Here is a 16,113-nt window from a genome sequence, read left to right as displayed (position 1 = left end):
AGATAACCCATTGTGTAGCTCTGTGCTTAATTACAAAACAAATAAACAAACCACTATTTAACGAGTGTACTCACTTACAATAACTGCCATATTCTAAAACCCTAGCAAAATTTGAGTAATTGTGCAAGACCACGCAAGTATGCTCTAGGCTATACAAAAGCCCACTCGTGGTTGATGACATTATAGTAAATGTTGATCATTTCATTTTAGGCGAGATATTTATCACTGTACAGCCAGTGCTCACTAAAATCCTCCATTACAGTTTTTTTTTGTTCTTTTCAGATACCAAAAAAATAATTGGTATAATAAAAGAAAATAGAACATTTCGCTTATCGTTTGTTAAAAAAAAATAAAACATTAAATAATATTATTTCTTATCGTTTAATTTGAAGCTCCTTTGTCCATATGCTTTGGTTCCCTCACTTGCTGATTAAGAATATGATAAATTGCGAACTGGTTGTTTCGCGCAGTTGTTTTAATGCCCATATGTTTGGCTGTTGATTTTAACACAGTCATTTACGGCACTTTTAAGAGCAGTGGGTGAAAGAACTCAGGAAAACATAGTCAGGTTTATTTTATTTTTTCTTAGTTCAACTCTTAATTTAAGATCATATAGCTTTTTATCTATTCCTATATCATCAAGATACTTTATATGTATGAGGGCTATGTAGAAAGAAACGAATTTTCCGTAGGCTAGTGATATCACACTACAGCCAATTGGACCATCAGACATCATTTTCAACATGGTCTTCATCAAGTATAATATATTTCATCCATCATTCCACCACGTTCGTCATACTAGTTCGTCAAAGTTAAGGCGTGTTGTTACGAATCCAATTGCATACAACAACTTTAAGAAGCCACGGGACTATAATAACATGTAAAAATCGGCTTTCCCAGTGATTTTCTTAATTACACGATGAACTTGAGGGGCTTTGAAATTATCTCGCTGCAGGAGGGCGGGTTCGTTTCGTCAATTTTGTCGTGTGCAAACAATATGTCAACTTTCTTCTTTAACAACGTGATTGTAGCAGGTTGTTAAAAACCAATGTCATTCGAAGTTGTCATTTTTGATAATTGTTATACATAATATGTGATACTGCTAATAATGGACGGATATTGACCTATTAACGATCAACTGTTAGCCGCAAATATACTCATATCTAGAGTTTATGAAAGAAAATCGGTTTCTTTCTGAATACCCCTCCTAATTTGTAAATTGATTATTCATTCATATTTTAGGCTTCTCGACAATATTTGATTTAATATAATTTTAACGGAGAAAAATAACCCTTATAGTACATTTCAAAATTAGTTGTTCTTTCTTTGTTGTTAATCATAAAGCTGCACATTGGGCTGTCTTAGCTGTTCTCACCAGAGGGGATGAGCCCCGAATTTTAGCGTTATAAGCCCACAAATCGCTGGGAGGGAGGGGCTCAAAGTTTATTAATCGCAAATGTTAGTATATTTAATATTTTCACTATTGCTATGCTGTAATTTCTCTAAATATTTGACAAATATTTAAAACTCACAAACAACCCAGTTACTAAACAAAATTCATATCTGAATATTACGGTAATTGTCGTAGAATAATATATCAGTATGGGTGTTTATGTTTTGAAGTTTCGCTCGTATATTCAGTACAGATACAAAGTTTATTGGAAAATCAGAGGCATGCCTAAACCATATGATACACACGGAATTGAAACTTATTATTAAAGTGTTCTCATGTATATATGCTTTCTAAGCCCTATTTATAATATTTTTTCCAAAGGGTTTTAGTATGTGTTCTAACCAGAATGTGCCTGTGTATGATATACATGTTTGTATTTATGTAAGTGTATATCTATATTGTTTTGTTGTTGTCGTTCCAGATAGTGAATATGTTCCTTAATGTGTGAATTGAGAAAATTAATTGGGTTTATTTTATTATCTAACTTTGTGGTATGACATGTTAAATCTTAATCTTCTGCGTAGAATTAACTTTTTATATTTCAAACTTGTAGGCTTATTTTGGCCTAAACATTACAACGCTACTTTTATGCAGCCACAAAGTGTGGAATTTCACACATCATTTCTAAATCAAAAATAAACATATGTATCTCTTACATTAAATGTGAGACATTGTTTTTTATTCTAATTATGTTAACATCAACTGAGAAGTAACTTCAACTGAAAAAATATAATAAAATTGAGTGAATCCTCTCACAGTACTTGAAGGCCTCAGGTGAACAGTCTTCTGTAAGGGATGGAGGAGGACTTGTTCCCTAATTTGTTCCCTAACTTTTAAATATATTAGGCACTATATATTTTGTTGCACTTTTCTGAAGAATAAGAAATAATGAATATGTTTTCCTTTCCCATTGCAGTCACAAGGTATCATTCAGTCTATGAGCCTATAATACTTAAAAACTGGGATAATTAAACCAAAAATTAACTTAATTTGCAATCGTTTGGAATAGAAATAGGCTCCAAACAATCCCTTATTTTAATTGTGTTTACGACCATCAGATGCCTCTGTAATTATCAGTCAAGCTTTAGTATCTGATTTAATGGAAACGGACACTCAGTTGAAAAAAAAGCAGTATTGTGAACCATCAACAAAAGTTACATTGATATTTCGATCTATAGATACCACAGGAATTCTAGTACACCAGAATAAAAATGTATGTGAGAATTTACACCACTTTTTTAAAGTAGGAAATCGCTCTGAAAAGAGGAAGGCAATGGCACAAAGGTGTTACTCTTCACGTGCCAAAAAACTGTCCTGGTGGACTAAGCGTTTTACACAGAAAAACTGACCAACCACATTAAACGAGGTTGTTTGAAAAAATGGAAGAGATAGGCCCAAGTTATTCTTTGGTTTTACCTCATTTCACTGAGTTCAACCAGTTTAGGGGAATTATACTCTTCGTCAGTAACCCTGGACAAGGGCAAATCAAAGAACATTATCAGACCTCATGTATTAGTATACTGCAGCTTATGTTATTATATATTATTCGTACATTTTATCTGGTTTAGCTTCTGTTTTCTCCTTTGCTAAATATGCCTTGCTGGATTACCTGTTTGTTGTAATAAAAACAACACCAACTAAATGGATAGCTTCTCTTTACCTGTAGCATCTTTACAAGACGTGTCAAACGTTAGATCAATCAGCTTATTTTGTTGCAAGTAGGAATTACAGATTTCTTGATGTATGAGATAATAGCAGCTCAGCAACAAGTTGTCGTTGTTGTTCTTTGAAGTTAAGTACAAAGCTATACAATGGGCTATCTGTGCTCTGCCCGCCACGGGTATCGAAACCCGTTTTCTAGCGTTGTAAGTCTACAGACATACCGCTGTGCCACTGAGGGCAACAAGTTGGATAAAAAGAATGCAGCCAGTCAGCAGCGCCGTATCATCCACTATCCACCCTAAGGGATTAACAGTTACTCTTATAACAACGCTTGTTTCTTTGTTGTACAGCAAAACCACATTGGGCTATCTGCTTTGTCCACCGCAGATAACTTAACACCGGATTACAGCGTTGTAAGTCCGCAAACTTCCCGCTCTCTCATCGGGGGACGCTCTTATAATGCATTCACAGCTTAAAGTGTGGGGAATATTTTGTACTATAACTATTTTGCATTTGAAATAGTATTGCACATTCAGGTATCTCTGTAGTGTTCTTCTTTTAACTGGTATTATTTTACATTCTATGAAATATGTTTGTTCCTCGTTATGTAGTTTTTGTTGTTGTTCTTTTTTATATAAATATTCTTAACAGGACAGATTCTAATTAGAATCTCGGATTTCAGAGTACGTTTCTTAACCTATTCCCGACAACAATGGGACAAATAATGCTGTACCTACTTCCACTAATTCTGGGCCGCACTTTTAACGAGCGAACCAGCAAGCCTGGAATTGATATATATAAACAATCAAGAATTGACGCTAATAAAAAGGTAGAGACGGAATACATTAAGTGACAAAATTTGGAGAAAAAGTAACAATGTTATAGCTTTTAGAACTCGAAAACGACAACATACACTGACTGGTTACAATAAATATCAATATTATTTTAACCCATTTTTATTAACACTACAAAATTAGTGGTATTTAGATCGATCTATAATCATACACACATGTATATATATATATATACATTATTTTGGACTTGAAAAATAAGGTACTAAACATACGAGTTGGTGGATGTTCCAATCATTTGGTCCCTTATATACACGTTTAAGGTCTTACGTAAGCATGCAGAAATCAGTAAGAATATGAAATACGATAACGTTTTGTCAACCAGAATGTTCCTCAATGAAAAAAAAAAGCATTAAAGCAACAATTAAAATAAAACTTTAAAATTCTTTTGACACATCACACACTCGTTTTTAGATCGTAACCAATAGCACAGTATTTGGTAATCCAATCTTCTAGGCTTGAATACTTTACCACAAAGCGTATTTAAAGGGTAATTGTCTAGCATTTAACAGGCTATCTCTTTAGAGGATCCAGTTGTTTTTAAATGGATTAACGGTTGGGTTAGTCACCCACACTGAAACTGTTTTTGGTGAGGGTTAGGATACTGAGTATACAGTATTAGTAATAAAAATAACGAAAAACGCGTGTATCATGCTGTTTAGTATCTTATGAAAACAAGTTATTGTGAATTATATTGTTAATCATATAATAACGAAAATCACATGAATTATATTGTTAAGCACCTAATAATAAGAAATTCGTACATTGCAATCTTGAATTAGGTGGTCGAACGCCATTTTACCGAAGCCCTGTACAAACTTTCAGATCGGAGCCAGAAAGCAAATAATTTTCTCGGGGTTTCAGGAGAGCTTGCTCTCAACATCAAAGGAGGAAATATCAAAGTTAAAGGAACTGGTGATTACCTAAGAGAAGCCAGTAAGATGACCAACACTGTGGAAATCCTGGTGAAGGTTCATTACGAAACGGTAAGTTTTCATTACAAAACGTTTTAAACAGCATTATTGTAGCCATTTAATTACGAACTGTGTCAACCTGTTCTCATGACCTCAACAACAATGGTTAGTTTTATATTATTACTAGCGTATAGCCTGTCAAAAATGACGGGGTAGGTACTATCACCCCCACCCCATAGTATACCCTAACCTCACATTTCATAGCTAATTGAAATAAATAACTTTTGCGAAATCAAGCTTGACCAACAAAGAGGTAGAACATGCACTCGAGGCAGTCAAACGTCGGTAAATTCCTTTGTGAGCCAATCAAAATTAGCATCACTCACGAAATGAATTCCTGGCGTATTCGTAGAATAATTATTGGCAAAAATCAATTATATTAACAACTCCTAATATATAAAAAAGCCAGTGCGTTTTAGTAACACTACATTCCAACAATGGTTTTTATGTCATGTTGCTTAGCAACAAAAATATAGCCTAATACTGTTATTAATCTATGTACTGAAAGTATAAAATGAAATGTTTCACAACAAAACTGGGAAAATATTTTGTTACGACAGCGGAATTCACGTGACGCTGGTAACACGTAATGAGTATCTAGAACGTTCGTGAATGCTCGAGTGTTTGCTAGACGCCCTCTATTTTGTATATATATGACCGGCAAGAAGTGACGAGAGAGAATAATTGCAGACAGAGAGATATAGAGACAGATAATCGAGTCAAGCCGTAAGTAAAGTGTGTAAATCGTTGTGAATTCTAGCTTGTGTTTAAGTTAAAGTGAATGTGGAAATTAAGTGTATTGCAAAGTTGTATTGAGAAAGAATAAACTAGTTTTATTTAAGAAAGGACTTGTGTCGCTAAAGTTTCATCCGAAAGAAATTTTACGGGAAATTAACAAACGACCAGAGACCTAACAATTTGTTGATTTCTTAATTCAGATACTCCGTTGATTAAAGAGGTTTGTTTGTTTTTCATTAAAAACGTTGGTGATATAACAGAAAATAGCTTAATTCAGAAACGATTTTAGTTTAAAATTGAAATGATATCTTTACTTTTATGAAAAGTTTTATGCACTTGGCTGTAGGCTAAATGATCACACACTAAGTCTTCACTTTAGGCTAATTATACCAACACTCACTATACTTATAAGGTTTCACGGTACACACCCTTATGACCCCCTTGCACCCCGTCACTAAAATCATAATGGACAGACAGTAATCGAAGTATTCTATCTGGATAAATGCATTTTGACTTTTATGACTCTTCCCATCCCGAGAAATCAAACGTGACGTGACACACACTAACTTTTAAATAGGTTAGATATGAAAAATAGACCTCGCGGTTAATGATGACAATTTCGAAATCCTATAAACATTTCCAGAAATCATACAACTTTCTCTTTCTGTTTTTTTTGTTTTGTTTTTGTTTTTTGTAATAAGATAACAGAAACCATCCAGTTGTCTCGTGATATGCTTCAACCTGATATATGGCGGGAAGATATTCCAAAAGATATCCTCGGAACTCACTTTGTTCGAAGTATCACGTATGGGGGGGAGCTCATAGCTTCAATTCGATACAAAGCTAATCGTATAGAAAACTTAGAAGACATCAAAGCAAAACTTGAAGCTAACATCGGAACAGGAGGGGGGTTTAACGTGGCCGTAAAGGGTAAGAAGAGATTGTTAAGTTTTAAGCACATTTAAGGAAAATAATGTTATCCACAAGATTTAAAACAAAAACAGTGAGACCTATTTGGTTGTTATTTGTTTTTATTACTTTGTTCCATTTTATTTCATTAATTGGAAACATGTAATTCCTAATACTTAACAACTTTGACCTTATTAATTTATATTATTTTTCAGTATTTTTAAATCATGTTTTTTTTATGTACTTATTCCACTGATAAAGCCTAAATCCCGAAAAAAGACAGTGAAGGAAAGAACTGTTGTGTTAAACGGACTAGTGACTAATATCCTATGAAAGTACGTATTTAACTCTTTATTATAGCTGTGTACAATATGAACATTAAATAAAATTACATGACCACTTTAGGTCAACTTGATAAGACGTCCAAAGAACTCAGTGACATATCGTCCATGGAAATTCAGTATTATGCTACCGTACCTATTGCTGACGTTCCTCATACCATAGAAGGCTTAACAAAGTTAGTCGAGAAGTTTCCAGAACAAGCCAAACAGGTGAACAATGGAAGTGGAGTTCCTATTCGTATGGAGTTAGTTCCTCTTTCTGCGCTTAAAAGTATGGACAAACAGTTTTCGAAGACAATGTAAGACTCGTGTCATTATTTTTTCTTCGTAGCTGAATTTTTTAGTTAAGAAAAGTGTTGTTGTTGTTTGTTATAAAGCACAAAGCCACACATAGGGCTATCTGTGCTCTTCTCACCACGGGTATCGAAACCCGGTTTCTAGCGTATGTAAAGTGAACTTTCAAGTTCTTCCCATAAAAGTTATTTCTGTGTTATGTTATTTAGACGTTAAGATTTTGCAAGATCCTAATTAGTTCATTTATCTTTCTACGTCACGTTCCTTAAAAAGTACTACAATTGTTATTTTTAGGAGTTCTTTATCATTATAATCATTTTCATAGTCAATATACGCCCACTAGTGTGTTTCGTTGAAATATTTGATGAATAAAGTAACTTACCTTTATGCCTAGTTGCAGTGGCGTGAGTATGCCTCCGCATCCCTTGCAATTGCGGGAGGGCCGAGCCAGAAAGTGGGCTCGAAGAGCCTGACAAACTTAAGAATTGCCAACAATGGGAGATAAACTTTAATTTGTTTGAAGTAAAGGTCGGTTACACTATTCTGTTAAGCCAGAATCGTAACAACAATTATAGGAAATAAATGTCGGCGTTCAATTACATTTTATGCAGGGAGGACATCTTTTGTGGTTACGCCACTAGCTAGTTGTTTGAGTTTGTTTAAATACTACACAAATATTAGCAAATTCGGGCATTATTTAAGATTAATAAACAATTATATTAGACTTAAAAATTACAAAATCTATATATAAAGCACAAAAATCTGTGTGTTTGTCTGTACGCTATCTAACTACTCCTAGGTCGCTGGACCAATCACAACCAAACTTTGTGGAATGATAGTTTGAAGCAAAGAGCATGTTAATAGTGGTTCACAACACCTCCAACCCCCATTATTGCTGTTATTGAGTATTTATTACCTTTGAGATAAGTTAACATTAACTACATTCACAGATAACGCCACGTCCTTACACAAACAAAATACTTTTTTAAATTTTCTATAAATCAACATACAAAGTGTGGTGGGAAGGGCACACAAACGTCTTATATATCTCAGAGATTGCAACAGCACTCTCTATGGAGGAATACAATGAAAAAAATGGCCGCCACTATTCCAATAAGACATAAACTCAACTGAAGTTTCTACTCCAACAGCTTCCTTATACCCGCTTCCTACTTTGACCTGTGACCTTTCAAATTGGAAACTTTTTCGGACAATGACCGTCAACTAATTAATCAAGTAGAAGGTCGTTAAGAGCTGGGTGTTGAAAGCGGTAAGCAGAAGCCCCCCCCCCCTACCGCTACCACTTTGACCACTACAAAATCACTCTGACCATCTCACAGTATATATACCATGATTTAAGTATATACATATTGAGTTCTTAAAGCTTATACAAAACTTAGGGTGAGGTAATAATGAATACCGTAATAATGTATTATGTTATAAACAAGTTGTGTGAAAGTTCATAACCCAGACAACGGAGGGTTACCTCAGCTTGTATTCTATAAAAATGAAAAATAACTGAGGTTGTACACCCCGATAGCACTGTAGATACCACTTCTCTCCAAATTAACAAAATGCAAGAAAAAAATCAGAATCAAAATAACAGATGATGAGTTAGAAATACTTTTTAGGGATGAAATTCAGGAGCTCAAGATCACAATATCCTGAATTTAACCACCTTCTGCTTGTGGATATGTTGATGACCCTTAAATAATCATATTATATAATATATTGATGTTATTAGAATATTACTAAAAATAAAATAATGAAGAAAATGTATAACCTTCCAGTATATTTCAACATCTAGCAATATGACACCTAACTACCAACTATAATAATATCACATTGACTGGTTTTTAATTAGCCTTTTATTAAATAACAGGAGAGTCTAGGGTATTCCTAACGATATTTAGATACTACGACCATAGTTTTCTTTTTCTTTTTTTTACGTCTTCCTTTTGTACTTTTTATATCTTATACAAGTTTTAATAATCTTAGTTTGTCAAAAATGTGTTTCTCGCTGTGTTATAGTGCTGAATATCTATAGTGTTCTATGTTAAAATGTAGTCATGATTATATACCCTTGGTTAAATATTTCTTAGAGGATTTGTTGGTAAAACAAAATCTTTACTGCATCATATCAGTTACATTTGTTGGTGTTTAACTAATAGATTACGCCTTCTTTTTGATCAGTTATCGTGTCTGTTTTATTGTTAGGATTTTTAACGCAAAGTTAAACGAGATGGGTGCACAGTTTGACGACATAAAATACACTAAGCGGGCGTTGTTTGAATGGATGACCTACATTCCACTATCTTATTTGCCAGAGGAGTATCAGCGAAAGGTATAAATATAGCAAATGTATAATGGAAGACTGTTTGGAAAGCATTTTTATTAAAAACCGGAGAAAGATTTTTAAAAAGTTGAAATTATAATTTGGTGAATATTGTAAGTAATATGTAAGTAGTAAGTTTACATAGTTACAACGCTAAAATCCCATGATGGACAGAGTACAGGTAGCCCATTGCGTATCTTTGTATTAAGAAACAACAACAAACATAATCTATACTATCAATGTGCAACAGAATTTTATAGAAAACGTAACTTATAACAGAAACAAAAATGCCCACCGAGGCAAGAAAAGAGTCAGAAGATTGAAAATGGATGATCTGAAATGTACCAAAATATAAAAAAAACAAACGACAACAACAAAAAATACATTTTTCCAAAGTATCGATTCATAACTCTATAAAGTCGGGTCTATAATTTCTCTAAGCCAACCAGCCACTCTTAGCCTTTAGGACCATTTGTTTGTTTGTTTGTAATTAAGCACAAAGCCACACAATGGGCTACCTGTGTTCTGTCCAACACGGGTATCGAAACCCGGCATCTAGCGTTGTAAGTCCGAAGACATGCCGCTGTGCCACTGGGAGGTACGACCATATGGGAAACAAAGTTTGTTTGTAATGAATCTCGCGCAAAGCTATACGAGGGCTATCTGCACTAGCCGTCCGTAACTTAGCAGTGAAAGACTAGAGGGAAGGCAGTTAGTCATCACCACCCACCGCCAACTATTGAGCTACTCTTTTACCCACGAATAATGGAATTGGCCGTTATATTATAACGCCCCCACGGCTGAAAGGGCGAGCATGTTTGGTGGGACGGGGATTCGAACCCGTAACCTGCACATGGCGAGTCGAGCGCCCTAACCACTTGGCCATATCAGGCCGGGGAAAGAAAAAGAGAGAAAACAAACGTCATAAAACTAGTTTAGCCCCTCCGTGGATTTCTAATGCTAAAATATGTTTTCGATTCCCGCAATATAGCTTTGTGCTTAATAACAAACAAATAAGAAGATTAGTCTCATGATCGTAATTTGAATTTGATGTTCGTTTGGTGCTACTTATGGGCTACTAACTGTGACAACAATGTAATCTAGAAGCCTATACCGTTTTGAGATCTACTGTCTTCTACCCTTTTGTCCTGTCGGATCTTGATTAAGTTTTTATGGTCACTGAATCTTTAAGTTATGATCCTTTTTTGTGTATCGAATCAATCGTATGATCATACTTTGCACAGCTAACGTAAGCTCAGTATACATACATATATAAATGTTAGCAACGTTATATTAAAATTATTTTTCAACTTAACCACGTCTTCACGTCCGGTCGTGCTCTATCTGACAACCGTGCATCTTGACCATAGCTCTGCAACATAGCTTCTATTGCAAAAGACTATTTTGTAAGACTGTCGTATCAAAAGTAAACTACTCCTTCGTGTTAGATTTCCATAATTCATCTAGTATATATAAGAAGATAACGGTTTCCCAACGCCATTTTAAGCAGTCCGATCACAGAGAAATCTAAAGGTACTACTCTTGGTGACATGTCCAATTTGTCTTCTTATAGAATAGTATGAGTATCCGTTTCATTTTCCAACTACTTAAGGTATGCGACGGTTGAACGGGTGTTATAACTAGAGTGAATCAATACCCTGTTGACCTTGTTTTCAGTTAGAGATCTTTCTTGATTATCTTGCCTACTATTGCCTGTGGCTCGTGCGCGGCTTTTGTCACTGATCTTTGTGTTCATAGATTCTCAGCCTGTCACATGACCCTGCACTTTGTTTACCACGGCTACGATAACATTTGTTACAGTCCTCTATCTGGATGGTTGTTTCCCAAACTTTATCCTCTGTTTTCCAATGCCATTAAGTACAAGATATATTCCCGTCTTGGAAACTCTAAGTCCTCGATATGAACACATCTTTATGATCTGATTTAAAGAACATTTTGGTCAAAAATGGGTGTTACATATTCTTCCCAAAAGCGATAAATTTCTGGTGGCATCGCACTACCTACGAAACGCCAAGCAGTGTGAAAATGTAGTTCTGATACATCCCGTTCTACCGCGATTTTATATCGACCATAATTGTCACGTGACTTTCTTATTTGCATATTCAACACTCTTTTAAAATTAACGTAGTCAACCCTCTCTATATTGTAAGATATACTATGTTATTATTACCTAAAACAGCATTATCGTTGAAAATGTTCGTTTTACAATTTTTAGGTTTAATGAGAAGTGAAATACTTGTGAACAAAAAAATCTTTCTTAAGTTTAAGGTAAGAAGTGTGAAAAATAATTGTGACCGTTCTACCATGTTAGATTGTTTTTATTACGATAAGATTCAAAGGTCTGTTGTTTAACTTGCATTTCCTGAAATATTACGATTTTGCTCTTACTATACAACTAGTTCTTCCAATAAAGATATTATAATTAACTCTCTTTTTTTCTACATTATTCATATGCTGGTCAAAGATGAATTAAAATTACTTTTGTCTGTAACATCCTCATTTTCTTTTCTAGTACAACGGACCTAGTTAACTGACTTCAGTTTCATTCCGAATGTTTCTGGTGCAATATTACAGTGATTAGATTTTCAGAGAGTATGGGAAAATGTCTATACAAGTATTGGCTTGCTATAAGGAATTAATTTAAATTTCTCTAATAATATTACAGATTGGCCTGCTGAACACCAGGTTGGATACAGTCAACAGAGAGATTTTCAAGGTATTAGATAAATTAGACTTATCCACTTCAGGTGAAGTATCCCAATTTAAAGATGCTTTCGATAACTACCAGGATGGGGGGATATCTCTGCCTGGCAAGTATTTCCACCAATTTCTGAAACTGCGAGACGAAATTGTAAGCTTACTTTATGTGCTATTCTATATTAAACTCAACTTGAATAGTTGTAAAAATTCCTTGTCGCGAAATATTGCGTACATATATAGTAGCATATTACCTAAGAGTAAATAAAATTTTATTATTTTAAAAGAAGTGTAAAGGTGCCATGAAAACTTTAAAAATGCCCAAGTGCTCAGATAGTTGGTTTCTAATAAGCTGCATCTACAACAAACATTATTTGTCAAATTCTGTCGACAACTGATCCATTTACACGAGTTAACTAACAACTTTACCTTTATATCACATTTTCAAACAAAATGGCATGCTTTTGTATCATGACTATCTTTCTATTGGACAGTGACTTGACAGATTCTATTGCACCTTTGAGACTTCAAGGATGATGCAATGATGTTAGTTTAATCAAATATTAAAATTCATATTTAATGTACTTGAATATATGTGCTGTCTGGAACCTTTTTTGAGTATATAAGAAGCAGCTTATATAAGCAAATACTCGTACAAAATAATATAATCATACTATTTAGATAAGAAAATTTAAAGCATGGCTTTTGGAGTCCGTATGAAATAAATATACGAACAAATAAGTACAAAAACACTTATTAATATTTTATAGACACCATTTAAAGTTAGAAATTAAATAACCTAAAACAAAGTAATCATAAATAATCATTAAAATCTTCTTAAGAAAAAAATTAACACTGTATTAGTGAAAATTAAATTTTGCTGAAGATTTAGAACAAAGTCTTAAGTCTGTTATTTAAAAAATTTAGTTAAAACATAAAAATAAATTTTCTCGTTTTTTAAATAGCTTTTAGCTTTTCTATTGTAAAATCAAAATGAAGCAGTTCATTTCCAAAATGTCTATCATGTTTTCTGTCTTAGATAATTGTTTATCAAATATTTAATTCTGAAGTCATAAATGTTGAATTTTTTAATATGATTGTCATAATTTCTTGCTCTAATTTGCACTAAAAACAGAAAAAAAGGTATTTAGTGCATAACCTGTAAATAATTAAATACCAAAACAAAAAATAATATCTATTATGCTGATTCAGTATATTTAATTAATAAATTACCAAATTGGTTGTATTTATAATTAAATGAACTCAATATAGCTGTTTTGTTCTTTTTTCAGATTTCTAACGTGACTGGTGAGTTCGTATTCTTAGAATTTTATTTCAATAATTATTGAAGTCTGTTGTAGACTGAAGACATAATATAAAAACGTTAACAACACCTCAAGCACGTTTCTTATGTTTATGCTCAAATGTCACAACCAATAGTAAACACCAGTGATATGCACAGGGTGTATCAGAGGCAACCTCCAGTAACATTTCCACCCCACCCCCAAAAATGTCTTGCCTTGCGATATTTGAAAATTGACCTTTTTTATCAATAAGTTTCTATCCTTATAATGTCCTCTGCAAGTTATTGTTAAATGTTTTATTGGAATATGTTTTAAACACCCAGGTAATATTTAGTAAGATGCTCTGTTTAATGGCGTCCAATTAATCCACTAATATATTAAATCAATTCAATAATTTATAAAGATTCAATTATATATATCTAAAACTATTTACACAATTATCATGAGTAATTTTCCAATTAAATCAATCTATTATGACTAAAGTTTTCAGAATGTTGATGTTTTCCAACCAAAATTTATCTAATGAAAAAAGCTTCTTTTTTTTCAGAACTCCAAGAGCTACGAGGTGGATCCACTTATATTTGGTGGGGAAGTGACAATTGTGGTACTTCTTCTGAATCCCAGAAAACCGCTTATGAAATTTACAGAGGAGTTGCAGTAATTTCAGACGTCGACAGAGGGAGCTCTGCTAGCATTCTTTGTTTTCCAAATGACCTGCAACTTGATTCTGATGAAGATCTTTTAGATGAGTCAGCTAAACTAGTGCAGATAAAATATCGATTTGACAGTGAAGAAAACTTTTTAGCCTGTTCTATTTGTCGTTTACGCAATGTAACAGCCCCCACTATGTTTCCTGGGCAAAATAAGTGTCCTGAATCGTGGACACTTCACTATGGCGGATTTCTGATGGCTACCGAAACTGCTGGACGCAAGGGTAAATTTATTTGTGTTGACCGCAACGTTGCCATTAAGACTGGGAAACTTAGCCCTATACTAATGGAAGTCAACCCAGCAGATAATCAACCACTAATTACATATACTACTCTGTTCACTCAAGGGACACCCTTGTACAAAAAGGACACCTTACTTCCTTGTGTTGTATGCAGCTACTAATAAACATACAAGCACCGTTTGGTGTAATTACATACGTATATATATATACGTTCTTTTTTATTATATATATATTTTTTAATTCGTGCATGATTATTTAATAAAATGGGTTCTCACACGACTATTAAGAATTCAAGAAATTTCATTTCGGCATGAACAGAAAAATTGGATCCTTTGTGTATTATTGTAAACATAGTTATAAACGGTGGCTTTGGTGTCTCTGCTCATACTTAAAAAGTATTTAGAACAAAAAGTAGTTAGTTATAACTGGTCACTAATTGCTCAAATCTACAAGTTTGGAATTTCTAATTGAAACGTTTTATTTACAACTGTAGTAGTAATAAATGTACTGTACTCTATTTCACGATAATGCCGGTAGGATGACTTTATAATTGTTGCTACTGTTTTTACTGGTGCAGGGTTAAGGAAAATGTAACTGAACCGACTAACAGCAAAGATGTTCCGAAAGGAGTTAATTGCGTTTGTCTCTGTTGAGATTTTTTTATGTGTTTTGAAGTGTGTAAAACTATGTGCAATGAATTATAAAAGCGTATAAAAAATGAGCAAGCCCATAACTTTAACAAAAAGTAATATTGTAGAGAAACAAGTATGTTTCTGGACTCTTAAACCTAACACTTATTCTTCTGGTATTTAAGATCGCTTTTCCAGTTTCTTCATTCCACCACATAGATGTACTATCTATATGCTCATCCGGACGCGAGTGAATAACTTAGAAGTACTGCATTCAAATGGAAGTATCCTCACCAGCTGCGTCGCTTTGAGAAATTTCTATTACTTTATTTGTTTGTTTATAATTAAGCACAAAGCTACACGATGGGATGTTTGTGCTCTGCTCACCACGGGTATCGAAACCCGGATTCTAGCGTTGTAAGTCCGCAGACATACCGCTGCGCCACTGGGGGGGGGCAATAGTGTTAGATTCCCTTTATAATACTTTTAATGGTATTAGATTCCCTTTGTAATACTTTTAATAGTGTGTTAGGTTCCCTTTATAACACTTTTAATTGTATTAGGTTTCCTTTTTAACACTTTTAATAGTGTTAGGTTCCCTTTATAACACCTTCAATGGTGTTAGGTTCCCTTTATAGTTTCTTTTTTTTATTTAACACTAAGCTACACTACAGGATTTTACCGTAAACTTATCGCTGACCTACTGGGGGACAATAATTTTAGAAGTATTATTTGATAGACCAAACCTGCATGTGAAATTAGTATGGCCCCTAATCCTTTGTCAGAAACAAAATATTTAAAACTATTTGTTCGTCAAACTTTTTACTAGTAACTTTCAAATAGTTTATTAATATAAACAACTAGATTAATTATTAAAATAAAATAGAAGCAAAGCAAAATATATAGTTTTGCAAATCATGTTATAGATATTTTATTGTTCTACGATTGTTGAA

General features: G+C 33.7%; 1 protein-coding gene across 4 annotated transcripts; it reads left to right on the top strand.

Moving 5' to 3' along the window:
* The first annotated feature begins 464 nt into the window (after positions 1-464).
* On the top strand, positions 465-14,730 carry LOC106459422. 4 transcript variants are annotated; one of them, XM_022385924.1, is made up of 9 exons: positions 465-568; positions 3,767-3,944; positions 4,749-4,952; positions 6,380-6,608; positions 6,993-7,227; positions 9,440-9,566; positions 12,244-12,429; positions 13,568-13,583; positions 14,127-14,730. In XM_022385924.1, the coding sequence occupies exons 2-9, from the start codon at positions 3,828-3,830 to the stop codon at positions 14,690-14,692; spliced, it is 1,680 nt and encodes a 559-aa protein (XP_022241632.1). In that variant the 5' UTR covers positions 465-568; positions 3,767-3,827; the 3' UTR covers positions 14,693-14,730. The 4 variants fall into 4 exon arrangements, with proteins under 4 accessions (XP_022241632.1, XP_022241633.1, XP_022241635.1 ...); XM_022385925.1 differs by having other exon boundaries at positions 469-568; positions 3,798-3,944; XM_022385927.1 differs by having other exon boundaries at positions 473-563; positions 3,798-3,944.
* The last annotated feature ends 1,383 nt before the right edge of the window (positions 14,731-16,113 follow it).

Source organism: Limulus polyphemus, unplaced genomic scaffold, assembly GCF_000517525.1.
Source record: "Limulus polyphemus unplaced genomic scaffold, Limulus_polyphemus-2.1.2 Scaffold606, whole genome shotgun sequence".
Classification (NCBI taxonomy): domain Eukaryota; kingdom Metazoa; phylum Arthropoda; class Merostomata; order Xiphosura; family Limulidae; genus Limulus; species Limulus polyphemus.
The sequence above is the reverse complement of the archived record's forward strand: the minus strand, read 5'-3'. Positions and strand labels throughout refer to the sequence as shown.

What these genes read in the sequence shown, in the direction of transcription:
- LOC106459422 (XM_022385924.1), top strand. Translation starts at nt 3,828, where the DNA reads ATGGGACAAATAATGCTGTACCTACTTCCACTAATTCTGGGCCGCACT. An exon ending in GTTTAACGTGGCCGTAAAGG is followed by an intron (nt 6,609 to 6,992) that starts GTAAGAAGAGAT and finishes TGACCACTTTAG; the next exon opens with GTCAACTTGATAAGACGTCC. An exon ending in AAACAGTTTTCGAAGACAAT is followed by an intron (nt 7,228 to 9,439) that starts GTAAGACTCGTG and finishes TTTTATTGTTAG; the next exon opens with GATTTTTAACGCAAAGTTAA.